This window comes from Fulmarus glacialis, unplaced genomic scaffold, assembly GCF_000690835.1.
Source record: "Fulmarus glacialis isolate BGI_N327 unplaced genomic scaffold, ASM69083v1 scaffold12660, whole genome shotgun sequence".
Lineage (NCBI taxonomy): Eukaryota > Metazoa > Chordata > Aves > Procellariiformes > Procellariidae > Fulmarus > Fulmarus glacialis.
Window position 1 is genome coordinate 44,758 of NW_009188397.1, and position 14,279 is coordinate 59,036.

Here is a 14,279-nt window from a genome sequence, read left to right on the forward strand (position 1 = left end):
TAATCTGAGAATCTTTTTTCCTTTGGTTAACCAGGGTCAGGTGATGTTCATGGAAGAAACCCTTCACACTTCAGATGGTGACAAAAAAGAACAGGCAGCCTAATGCTACCAAACTAGGGGTGTGTCAAACCTCTCTCAAGAATGATAAACTCAATGGAGTTGTCTATTTTTAACCTCCTGTTCTTTCCTTTTGGCAGACTAATCAGTGTTAGCTGAGCTGTTTCACTGAATGAATCCAAGCAACTCTGTTGCTTTCTGAAATGAACAGCGGACCTTGCAAGAGCATTTCTTTAGAGTCTGCTTTAATGTATGAAGTCCCATTTTGAAACACCATGTCAAATGAAGCCAGTTCGGAGCAGAAGCTTTCTACAACAACAGTCAGTTCAGTTGCTGTTCAGGCTGGGGATGCCAGTATTGTTATAGCTGTACTTAAGGTAAGGCAGCAACTGCTAGCATGTCTGTTCTTGGCTTTCTGTTGCTGAGTGGTTACTACTTTTAAATGTTCTGCGCGAATGAATAGTTAGCATAAAATGATAAGGCAAGGTCATGTAATCAGTTAATATCTAATAGAACTTCCCTGGAAGTTAACACTTTTTTCTGTTCACAATTTCTGTTTGTGGTATTTTTTTTTTAAATAGAATAAATAATTTGGCTAAAATACGTAGACTCTTAGAGGCAAGGAATTCCTCTTACTCTGTTTGAAAAGTAAGAGATAAATGCAGAGTGCCATGAAAATGTGTTAATAAGCATGATGTTACCTTTAATCGTGGTTGAGACTCCTCAAGAGTTTTTTTTAAACTATACTCAGCAATAATTTTTATATAATAAATAGTCTACCAACTCCATAAATGCAGATTATGTGTCTTTTTTTGAAGTATTTGCTGGGGAAAAAAAAGCCTAAACCTGATAATGAGTGGTTATTTTTGAAAGCTATGAATTCATATTCCCATGTGTTTTAGTAGAAGCCCTTTTGTGTATATAGTTGTGCTCATAAGCAGCTAAAGGCCTGTTCTGTGAGCTGGAATCCGCACCTTACACAAAATTTGGCATGGGGAGTAAAGCTAGATGCCTAGGTACTGAATCCCACCTGGAATTTATTGGCAGTTTGATTCTTCATTCTCCAAGCAGCTTGGAAAACACACTAGACTCAGCCACTAGTTTATCTGTAATGCAGAATAAGGTGATAATAAGTTGGGCTGTCACCGAATTAGGGTGATTATTCAGGATGGGGTTACCCGAGTTGTGCCGGTGGGAAGGTTCTCTCCTATCACTTCTCACCCTTCCTGGGAGACTGTCTGCTGCCGCAGGGGAGTAAGTTTGTTGCAAGGAGGCTTAAGTTTAGGGTGAAGACATTTATTGTTCCCCTGTGTGCTGTGGGAACCATGCTAGCCTCCAGTGACATCACTGCTTCGTTCCTTATCACCATCCTCTCTGAGTTATACTTCTCAGACTGTAGCAGTTCTGCAACACAGTGAGGAAAGAATTAGTCATGCTTTGGGTTGCTGTCAAGCTTCCTTTCTTTCTGTATCCTCTGGGACACAATGGGAGATTGCTGTTTGGGTTCCTATTCCAAAGGCTATTCAGTGTCCCTGCTGCTAGTTGTGCAATCCCTCTCTCTATATATTCAGTATACAGAAAATACTCTGTGGTAGAAATAAGATTTGGGGTTATGGCTTTTGCATCTGCTGTAATATATTTGTACCTTCCGCCCACCTCTCCACCCACCAAGTTTCCTTAACTATCTATGCAACCTTCAGCTGAAAGGGGAGATGAGTTGGAGAAACATTTTTGGCTCATTGTGATGATCTCAGTCTTCACAGGCAAAACCAAAATCACAGTAGCTATTGGGTAAGACTAGAGTCTGGGGTTTTGATACCTGTTTCAAATGAAGTGAAGTTTATGTTGTATCCTCTGTGTCTTCATTCTGCAGCTGAATACAAGTTTATGGGTCCCTGTGCTCCTATGACCGTGGAAAGTATTGTGACCTGAGAGTCTGTGTGAGTAAATAAATGAAGGAAAACTTGTGTTTTCTGAAGGCTGTAATTGTTTACTTATTACAGTGTGGAAAATGGGTGAAGCTTCAGCTGGCTGAATCAACACCAAATTTATTAGAAATTGGCAGCAATCAAGATGAGACTAAAAAACTACTGCAAGATCATGAATTCCTCCTAGCTAAACTTAAGGTAAGATGTGATAAGACCACACAAAAATACACCTAGTCATTGTAGTTCAGGTACAACAGTTGACATAGCTGCCTGGGCCTCCTGTTGCAATGTGGTTGTTAGGTTAAACTCCACATAGAAAAAAATATGTTCAGCCTTTGCCAGTGTAACAGATCAAAGTTACGCCTCTGCACTGGAAAACATGCTCAGTGTTAATTACTATTTTCTGACAACAGTAAATGATGCCCTGTTTTTTCCACTTTATACATTACTGTCAAGTCAAGCGAAAAATTCCTATAGCCCTCAGTAACTGCTAAACATAATGGAATGTCAATTTTTTTTTTATTCTCCAATGTTATGAAAAGTTTGATTAGATTATAACAGCTGTAAACACAAGCAAGCTCTTTGTGTGAAGTAGATATTCCAGGCACGTTTTTATTGAATATTAATTGATGTAAGTTATGGTAAGAATGATATTGTAACATTAAATATTGCTTGTCTTGAGCTAGGAAGATTTTAGCTAAGTGACAGTCCTAAAATCAGATTTTAGCATTCTTGAGAGCAGATTATAAAAACAGTGGCATTTGGAAACAGTGACATGCTTGCGTGAAAAAGATGAATTGTTTTCAACATGGATGTTTGACACTGAGAAGAGTCTAAAGGCACCTAAGAAGAAAATTTGTTTTCATGTTTTGATAGGGCAGATTGACTTTATATCTGTAGACAAATAAATTCCTTTAAAATCTTGGAGCTGTGCACAGCAACTTACCTTAATAGATTCCATCTTTTTTTTTTTTTGAGATTACATAAAATTCAGATCTGAAAGAGCAAACATGATCTGGATAGGATCAAGTGCACTTGATTTAATACTAGTGACTGTGCTTCCCCAGTCATTATAAATCTCAAACATGAGGTGATTTAGTACATTATATAGAATATGATCTAATATGGTGCATAGTGTGGATTTTGAATATTATGAAGAATAGCATTACAAAAAAAAAACCAAAAACAAAAACAAACAAACCCCACCAAAACCCAAAACAAAAAAACCACCCCAAAACCAGAGAGGGTGGTTCTACTATCTTTACTCATGCGAGTGCCTCATCTTTATTGCCATCAGTGCTACACTCAGGCATTCTTCGAACAAGCTGCTGTATCCTGTCTGAGCAATTCAGCATTAGCTGAGTTCTTACATACTGACAACAGGAAGAAGCTAAGTTTTTTCTCCTAATTATCAAAAATAAACTTTAAAGAGAGGAAAAAGAAAACATAGTAATTACAATCTTTAAAAGAAACACAAAGGTTCAAATAACATTTTACCATCAAGTCAAACCTTAAAGTGTTATATATTTATATTAAATATTATTTGCTAAGGGAAAGAAAATAATGTAAATATTGTTCCAAGAGAGACCTTGTAGGTGTGGCTGAAAACTTGTAAGGACATGAACAAGGACAGTAAAACAATAAAGTCCCCTCCATAGGCTCCAATTTAAAAACATTGTATTAAAGAAAACAGAAAGTAAAAAACAAAGTAAAAAAAAAAAAAAAAAAAAAAAGCTGTGATAGATGAAATCTCTAGATGTATCCCCAAGCTGTTATTCCATTTTTGTTTTAAAATCTTTAAACTAAAATTAAGTTTTGGATATGTTTCTTTTCATTAAAAATTTAATTAAATAGTGAAAAAATTAAATAATCCAAAAGCATTTCATGCTCTGATGCTCATCAAATGTTTGACTTTCTATTCCTATTAGTTTAGATGCATGGAACCTTAAGTTTGTTTTTCATTTAGCAGTGTTTTACCTTGTTTTCTGCTCACAATAAATAGTAAAATAATAAAATAATCACAAATATTTTAGTTAATATTGATGAAAACACTAACATTTTTCACTCTTATTTGTGAGGCCTTGTGACTGATGGCTTGAACCCAGATGACAGATCCTTATTTGGATGCCCAAAACTTAATAGATTATATCAGATCAGAAAATTTATTATGCATAAACTGTTAAAGAATGCTTGTCATCCAAATATATCAGGAACAAATACTCATTATTTCATGTTTTATACCTGCAGTCCTTGCAAAATTCACCATTGATTAATGAACATTCTATAAAAGGATTAAGTTCAAAATTACTATTTTCCTCAATAATTTAAGAGCTGCAATAATACAGGACTGCAATGTTGTCATAATTTGTACTGACTGTGCATTTTTCAGACACAACCCTTTCTGTCTTATAGTAAGCTGTTAACACTTGTCAGTAATTACTCAGTCTTAAGTTACTAAATCCACTGATCAAAAGTTTTTACACAAATGATTCTCAATCTTTGAAGTATTGATTATAGTAATATTTTTCACTTAGCATTTGTTCATGAATTATGCATTAGTTATGTGAAGATAGATAAAGAGGTAGTAATGTTTCAGTTTTCAAAATTTACGGACATAAAGATTTATGAGAGGATAAAAAAGAATTTAGAAATGTGGGCAGGACAGGGGTTGAAAGGATGACACAAAATTGCAGTTGTTAGATGGTCCTTGTTTTGATGGTGTCCAGTATATGCAATTCTGTTTGATCTTTTACCCGTCGTGAACGACATAATTTTATAAATTTTAACAATATTAATTACACAAATACATGAACGTTCTCCCAGCTGCGGTCTTATCCAGAGCAGTTTTTAATTTTTCCATATCAGCTACTAGTTATTATTTTCATTGACTATCTTGTTCCAACTGACTCTATCAATGATAGTCTATGGCTGCTTGTAACATATATATTTTTGCTCTTAATTAGACCTTGGCATTTGGAATGTGCTCAAGTAAAACTTGTTCCAGTTATGTGGCAACATTGTGATATTTTATCTCAGGTTTACATATATTTTTAAAACATTTATATGCAACTGTAGTCATGCTAATATGGCATATAGCAAATCAGAAATACCTTGTTAGAACAGCACATTTATGAAAGTGAAGGCTTCCATAAAATATATTACGAATACCCATCAAAAAAGATCTTTTAATTCAAAATAGTGTATTTATTACACTTAATATTTATATTGATGATGATCTGAATTGCTTCCATGATTAAACTTGTTTGAATTTAAAAAGTTGCTAAATGCCATATTAGCTTCATTTGTTTTTTATCAGTCTGTAAATTTTCAAAGTAAGAAGATTAGAAAGTTACATTATAGCAAGAGGAAAAAAAGGGGTTTTTTTCTACTGTGCTTCATTAAAAAGAAGGGAGGATGGAACCCTTACGTTTTTTAATTTTAGAGCTAGAAATGGTTTATGAGTAGAAAACAGTATAATTACGAATTTCTCCACTTGGATCCCCAGGAAGTGGATGCAATTTTGTATGTTGTGGAATTTTTCAGTCACCTGAATTTAAAGTACAACAGTGAGGCAGCTTTGAATTGTTTTTCTATTTCTTTTTTTTGTTGTATTAAAAAGATGCAAAACAAATCATGTTTCCTGACAGATACCAATACTGGAGACACATATGCTTAACTTTGCTTGGACTGGATTAGTTCAACCCAATTCAAAGTTAAGCATTTGTACAGGACAGGCAAAAATTCCTGAACCAGCAATGATTTCAATGTGAAACTAGTCCTGCTTAAGGGAAGAGTTAGATAATTAATACTAAACACATCTTTGGAATCAGTGCTGAAGAACCTGTGGACTTTTAGAAGATACTATGGACTTTTAGAAGATAATTTATGGAATAGTTGACCATTCTGGCATTATCCTGTGTTGTTTTGCAAACTCATTCTGGGTTCTGATCATCCTTTCGCTTTTTAGCTGCATTATTCTCATCCCAGTATATGTACTGTAAGATATAATCAAAATATTCAGGCCATTCTTTCACTGACTTAATACATTGAGGATTCATAAGTGTAAGGAAGGACAAAATTTGGCACAGTGATCAGTTTCTAGTACTTCTGATGCTGGGGAGGAAGAAATGTAACCCAGCTCACTATTCCAGGGAACTGTTTTTGACTTAGCAATGTTAACAGGAGTTAAAAAAACCCGAACAACCAGTTTGGCACTCAATAAGGCAGATGGTACTTTAAAGGGTAATAGAAGGAACAGACCTGTTGAATGGGAAAGCAGTAATTTTTAGAACATTTCTTTACTGCTTTTAATGTTCAGAATTATTGTGATAAAAACTGATGTGTGTACCTTAGGGCATTAGGAAAAAACATATCCAAAATACCTTCCTTTGATAGAAGGTACTCTATCATACTCATTACTGATTTAAATTTGTTCCATTGAATTTGGGCATTGGGAACACCCTACTATTTTAATAAAAAGCAGAATACAACTTTTGAAAAGGTCCCCATTTCAAATGTTTATGGATTAGGAAACAGACATGTTATTGTTAATAGAATTGAAAGAATAAATGCTGAACAGGAAATGGTAAAACAGTCGTTTCCAACAGAAGCCCTATCTGGAGATAACATGCTGTCTTAGTGTCTGAATGTCCCAATATTAATGCTTTCTGGACGATTTAAAAAAAAACAGACTGTGCGTGTGTTGCCATGCTTTTGGCTATGACAGTGTTAAAATCCCCACTAAGACAAACAGTGGCATTCTTAGTTTGCTTCCAAAGTTCTGTTTTTTATCATGAAAGAGACTGTGGCAGAAACACTACAAAACAGAAATAAATTGAGCCTATAAACTTAAGTTTAAAACCAACACTGTTATTAATTTGGCTCATGAACCTGAAGATTGCTCCTAATTATTTTATTTACTTCAATTCACAGAGCGTAAATGCAAAATAGTAATTTATATGCTAATATCCAAGAAAAACAAATTAGGAAATTACATTATTCAAAAAGTGATAATATAATATGCTCATTTTTTGCATTTTGTATCTTTTAAATAAGTCTTTCAGTTATTTCAAGTAAAAATATTTTCATAATGCTTATTTTTCAGTAAACTTGTTATGGAAAAAATATTTGTTAATATCTTCTGAATTATTAAATATTAATTATTGAGGTGCCCAACAGTACAATTAGCAGCAAAGTTCAGCTGCATTTTCATCATAAAGCAGAGCGGATTTTTGCAAGTGACTTGAAAAAAAAGAAAGAAAGCAAAAGGTAAGATTTAATAAATATTTTTTCAATGCTAGTTCAGCTCACTCACACGTTTCAATATTTGCATAGACAAAATTCCCACTGTAATAGTATTTGTCTCAAAATAGTTTTATGACTACTTTCTGGGCTTCAAGTTAATAACTATTTGTGCTGTATAATTTCAGCATTGCCTATAAACAAAGATTAATTTTAGCAGCATCTCAGTGGGGAGGATAGTTTACACCTCTGAAAATTCCAAGTTAGAATATTCACTGTAAGAATCTGAAGCTGGACCTTTGTACTATTTTAAACATGAGCTAAAGTCTGAAATTTGGCCCAAAATAATAATGAAAAGAAATATAGGGAAGGAAGAAGGAAAGAAACCACTGAGCAGGATCAGGATTTAAAGATAAACTAGATATAAATCCGAAATTATGAGAGAAATGTGTGATCCAATCAGCTGTGCACGCGAGTCTGCTCAAAGAGTTTGACAAGCCCTACCTGTTTTTCAGGAAATAACAATGGCAGACAGAAATAGATAGAAAAAAGGAACAAAAGGCAGAGAGTTTTTAAAAGTTCTCTCCTTCCAGAGCAATCTGATATCCAGTTCTGATGAGAATATTGCTCATTGGGAGCAATCTGATCATGAACCTCATCATGAAATAATGAACCTGATCATAAAAGGAAGAAGGTTGAGAGGAAGCAGATGAACTTCAGTAATATAACAACAGAAATATTATAAAGTTCAACAGTCCAAGTATAAGGTTGTGCAGTTAAAGTGAATAGGAAGAACTTCTGTTGCGGCCTTAAGTTTACTGCTTGATTGTGGAACAGCTATTAACCACCATGGCTGTGGAAACAGTCTAGGATCCGATACTTGCAACTATTCTGAAGAGAATTGGGAAGTATGAGTGGAAATTTAGGATTCTTGTCATCTATACTGAAAAAAGCTGACATTGAACTGAAGGTAGGTGCCTAGTAGGGATATCAAAGGGAAGAGTATCATCTTATTTCTTAAAGTGGACTAAGAAAATGTTGTTTTGGATTAGCAGAAAGACTGAGATTCTCATAAATATATTGCATGGATAAGCACCACAGGAAACCAACTGCTTAAGTCGAAGGCCGCTGCTGGCATGGGAATATATATAGCACATGGAGATCATTAAAAGAGGTAGGCTGGAAAAGGTTTCTAACTGTCAGAGCAATGTCCCAAAATAGATTTTCAATGGGAATAAAAGGGGCAAAAATCCTAGGTGATTTTGATTGGCAATAAGAAATATCTGTGAAAAGGACTGTCTGAAATTATTGTTTCGAAGACCCAGGGGCCTGAACTTGAAGACCCAGGTGTTGTGTAATCTTACTAGGGGATGAAAATTCATGGATCTTTGTTTTATTGAGTTCTTCTCTTCTGAGATCTTGATTGTACTATAGCTAATAATTTAAATCTCTGTTGTTTGTGTTGACATAAACTACTGAAGACTGTGAATTTTAGTTATAAATTAGATTGATTCAGGAGCTGCTGCCTGTTTAAGAAGGAATATTGGATAGTATTTCAGAGGGAAAACGCATATCTTATGATGACTGGATTGAGGAAGCAGAAGGTGAAAACTTTACTGATATGCAGTTTTTGGTTTTTTGAGATGCAAATCATTAAAGAAGTTCAGGAAGAGTGAAATCAATTTTACCTATGAAATTATGACTGTACCTAAAATATTTGCATTTTTCGTTTTTAAAATAATTTGGGAATTTTTTAACGTGAACAGGCATACATTCTTTTTTTTAAAGAGACTGGTAGAATTAAGTTTTGCAAGATGTCTGCCACTCATGAAAATTAAGAAAGTGCAGAATTTGACCTATTTTTAATTTATATATTATCATCTAATACTCTGTTCCCGATCTGTGATATGCTAATTATAATTCTGTGGTATGCTATATTTGCATTTCTAATTTTAGCTAGACCTGGAGTATAAAATTATAGTAACTTTGTACCAAAATACAGTGGCTCCCGTGTTCCTTTGTACTCCAGTAACTAAACAAATACGTAAAGAGTATACTAAATTATATATGTTCTTAATCATGGCTACATTTCTTAGTGCGGTAAAAACTACCAAGACTGCAAACACAAGCACTCAGAACCGAAGAAAGAACCATTTTAATCCTGTGTTCCCTCAGTCCACAGGGTCATCCAGCCTCTGAAGCCCCTTGCTGCAGATTGTGTGTGCTAGAGCTCCTCAGCAAAACTTGTACCTCGTAATGATGTATTCTTCCTTCCTCTTATTTTTAGAAATGGTCAATTTTTATGTTTTATTTGAAACTTTCCAGAAAAATCCAGTATGGCACAGATCCTGTTACATAAAGTTTTATTCTGCTTTGGCAAATTCACAAGCAACAGAGTCTTATAATGAAAGAGAACCTTAATTTTAAGCATTGCAGTCTGCATTAGGATTCCATGAACTAAATCTAAAATATCATGACTTTGAATTTTTCCTTCAAGGAAACATATCAACATTACCAGAAGGGTTCTATAGAGCTGTGTTTTATTGTAATTTTATTGCACTTGTAAGTCAGTCTTTCTCTAAACTCTGTCCTCATAAATCTCATTTTTTCCTTTAGTTTTGTCCTGACGTTAGCAGCTCCACGTGGCTTTTTGGGTTGCAACATACTGTATGCTATCCCCTCTAGGCCACTAGGAAGTTTAAGTCCTATTTGTATCTAGTCCTTATTTTCCTCAGGGGTTTGCCAGTCTTTGACAGTGCTTCGAGCTCCCTGATTGCTAGGTATCTTTCTCTGTCTGCTTTGCTTTGCACTCCGGAAGCTTTCTGAATAGACGGTAAGAATGTACTGAAATGTGTACTCTAGAAGGCGGGAGGGATGCTCAGCATACAACAATCAGGAAAGGAAAAGACAACTTTCCCCTCTCTTTCCATGCTCTTTTAACCGAACATATGGTATCCAAGTAATGGGCTGTGAACAAATTAATGCAAAAGCTATACTATCCATCACAGCTTACATAAAAAGATGTCTCTAGACCTTCAGCTATTCACATTCTGTCTCTGCTACAATATCAGACCCAAATGTGCTCTGAAAATATGAGTGGCGGGAGAGTTGTGTGGCTGCACAACCAGACAGTGAGCACCATGCACAGGCCTGGGATTGTAGCCCTGTTAGTTTCCTCTGAATAAATCTTAACCAGAACATTGTTCCTTTCAAGCTACCAATGTTCTTTTTTGGCTTAGTGAATACAGTGGTGTGGAAGTGGAAAGGAAAAATAGTATCTCACATAGAAATTGAAATTGGCCTGTGGTTTTTAAAACAATGCTTTTTTGACATCGTTTTACTGAAACCAACAGAAGTTGCATGTTTGTCCAAACTCCTTTTTGACTACATGCTAGGCATTCCTTATATTGTCAAGCTTCATGCCAGTTCCTCAGAGCCCAAAGAGAAACGTACCATTCTGGTTTTTTGTGTTCACAGGGAGTGAAAGTTCATAAAAAGAAACAAATAGCATATGAAGTGAAAAGTACTCTGGACATGTTCATATCACATAATTGTTAATTTGAGAAGTAACAGCACCACATACTCAGAGCTGGGTGAGCTGGATGCATTTCTTTTCTTTTCTCCATTCAAATTAGAAAAATAAAACAAACGCAAACACAGACTTTTCCAGGAAACAATATCTTTCCAAATTTGTTTCTGCTCCGTTGAAACAATAAAAACATCTTTAATGTATTTATTGAGAAATCATACCAAAACAGAAAACTGAAACATCTGATTCCAAAAATGATTGAAATAAAGTTACGGCTTTACTGGAAAGCTCTACTAAGTTGATTCAATTTAAAAAAAAAACAAACCATCAAAATTCAGGTTTCTGTGAAATATTTTGCTTTTCATGAGTCATCATTTTTGATGGAAATACACTTTTTTTCCTTTTACTAAGTCTGCTTCTAGGACAAGAGACACAAGTTGGACAAAAGGAAATTCCAATTAGATACTAGGAAAAAATTTTGATCATGAAGGTGGTTAAATTCTGGAACAGGTTACCCAGAGAAGTTCTGGAATTTCCATTGCTGGAGATGTTCAAGACTTCATGGGATAAGTCTTTCAGTAACTTTAGCAAGGGGTTGGAAAGATGACCTGCAGAGTCCCTTCCAACCTAAATTATTCTGTGATTCTGTGTTGATAAAAAGTTCATATTTCAAAGATGAAAAGTATAAAACCAGTAATATCAGTCTACTCCATTTAAAACTAAACTATTCCCATATGTAGTATAGAAACTAAAAAGTTGAGGATGAGTATTTGAAAAGTTCACAGTAACTAATGGCTTTGACAGTTGTGGAAAGCATAATTTCAAACTCATGGCAATAAAACCTTAATATCACTCCGAAGACCATCTTATGTATTTGAACTCTTCCTGAACAAAGTAAAGTTTCCTGTAAAATATTTCTCTTTTTTTACTGGTATGTCTTCTCAAAATACAACTGTGTTCTGTTGCTGGGGTAACAGACCCAGCAATGACAACTGTTTTGCTACTATATTAGGTTTTTGTGGTATTACAGGAGTGATTATTTAAAAAAAAAATACACAGCTGTTTTAAATGTGTGAATCATTTTCAATAGACATTAAAGAAAAAATTACTGTTAAATCTGTATTTCAAAATTTCCGTGAATCAGTTGTAAAAACTAACAGGTTATTACACATGAACAATTTTCTAATTCTTTTTTGTAACTTTATGCACATTGTTTTTGCATTCCATTAAATATGGCTGTTTAGTTTGCTTTAACTTTCAAATTTTCTGTGGTTGGGTTTGAATTCATCACACAGTAATTGAATTAAAAAAAAAAATTGTATTAAGCATGACTGATAGTTTTCGAAAGTTATCCCAGTTTTCTCTGTCTTAGGGATTATGTGCCTCACAGCTCATCAATTACTGGAAAATATAACATACTGGTCAGGTACAAATGTTAATTAACAACCTGTTCAGAAAAAAGGATTCTAAAAGAAGGAAACCTACTTTTTTTACAGTGTCCATCCTGAGTAGTTAGGAAAGATTTAATATTTGAAATGTCTTTTTAATGTGTTGAAGGTGAGGTAATATTGGGATAAATGCATGTCTAGTTTTATTTCAAAATATAAAATAGTCAGCTCTTTAAAAAGTCAGACTTTGCCAAGAAATTCCAAATGGAGCCACCTCAGATGCCACCTGTTTTTCCACAGTGTATTCAGGACAGCTGTGAAAGTGGTATGACAATTTGGGAGAAATTAACCTCCTAGTGACAAGCAATCTGTGTGTGAAGTTCTGAAAATATTTTACCTTTTTTTTTTTTACGTCAGTATTAAGTCATGACAATTAATTCTTCTCATAGATTAATATTAAGATGTTGAATTAGTAAAGAGACTATAAGTATCACGTACTTGCTTAATTCCTGTTATATTATATTAGTTACAGAGAGCTGGTCCAGAATGTTAAGAAAATCTCATGCTGGATAATTAATGAATGCCACTCTTTTATAAAGTTGTTGTGCATGCAAGCATTTTATGTCTCAGTAAGAAAGTGCTTTACTTTATCAACTTTTCATCCAGTAGTATTAAAATGGCTGTTTTAGAAGTAGCATTTCTTTTTTAGATGTATTGATAGTGTTTGACAACTGCTCTCTCAATCCATTCTCTGCCCTTTAATGCCAACGCTATTCACAGACTAAGATGAAATACTTATTACTGCACTCAAAATTCTCTGGAGGAAAATACAAGTGTTTCATGCTACATAGGAAATGACACCTCTCTATATACCTTAACTTATGGACAGAGGCTATCAATTAATTGCTTCTTTGTTATGTTAATTTTATTGAACAGAGGCTGTCAATATGTTATCTTGGAGATGTGGTATTTTAGTGATGTGTACGGATACTCAAAAAGATAAAAATGTTTTGCAAAGTCTCCCTTTACTTGTTTCATGAACTAGCTTCTCATGAAGTAGAATGTGAAAGTGATTTAATTGCTGTTACCCAAGTGTGAAAAAATGCTGAGGACCAAATTCAGTTTAGAGTCATAGATATTCCTGATGAAGTAAATTCAGATCCTGGGTCTTCAACAGTGTGATGGAAGAGGTCTGTAGGACATCACCTTTCCCAGGGCATATGGGAATCTTCTGAATTTCCTTAGCAGGGTCTACCAACATGGGTCTTCTAAAGCGCAGACACAGTTAAGTTATTTTTAGTCCTCTTTCCTTTAAAACAGCCATCAAAGGGCAGCATAAATTCAGTCTATCTACTACTGGGTATTTGTTGGTTTTTTAGGGGTTGTTTTTTGTTTTTTTTTTTTTTAAAGTGCTGGTTGTTGTCTAAAACAAAATGAACCAACTTGAGTAAATTTTCAGTAAAACTTTCAATAAAATTAATAAACTTAAGAAATTAAGTAGATCACAAGCTGGTTAAATGCTTCAAGGTGTTAGCCTGCTCTAGCCTTTTTGGAAGTCAGAGGGGAAACCAAAAGAGCTAAAGCAACATTGATTTCCTTGCACCCTAAGATCAATGCTTACGCTTTGGAGAGCAAATAGCCTTGCCAAATATTAGGATGTAGAGGTAGGAGAGTGGATTTGCATATGCTAGTGAACATTGTTGTTTGACCATGTTCTGCAAAATAAAAATACTCCATGTAAGTCTGAAAAAAGCCTGTAAGGCTGTACACGCAAAAGGTGATTTTCAGCTGACAAATAACTAGATTCCAAATCAGAGATTTCTGTGAATGGTCTCAATAATTACGATGGGAAGTTTAAAAAAAAAAAGTAATTTTTATTCATCAAGTCAATTAGCTAGCATAAACAATGTTGAATTGAAAGTACTTGAAGGTACAGCACCCCATTAATTGTTGCTTAGTTTGAGAGATTCACTGACTATCCTCCTAATAAATGCCTCCAAGCATTTGCTAGAAAAATGATTGTTTGTGCAGAGTCTACTACAAGCATTTTATATCTGTAAAAGAGAGGCCCAGGAGCAGCCTTGCATGAGCTACCCAAATGACTGTGCATTGTTGCTTTAGCACTATTTCTCAGTT

At 34.5% G+C, this 14,279-nt stretch overlaps 1 protein-coding gene across 1 annotated transcript in view; it reads left to right on the forward strand.

The window, feature by feature from the left end:
- Positions 1-332: 332 nt before the first annotated feature.
- The window catches only part of CCDC141 (coiled-coil domain containing 141), a gene marked incomplete at its 3' end in the record, with an annotated part of 71,045 nt that continues 57,098 nt past the window's right edge, over positions 333-14,279 (forward strand). Inside the window, exons 1-2 of the mRNA XM_009578477.1 lie at positions 333-434; positions 2,061-2,183. Coding sequence (XP_009576772.1) covers positions 333-434; positions 2,061-2,183 — 225 coding nt within the window. The remainder of the gene's footprint in view (positions 435-2,060; positions 2,184-14,279) is intronic.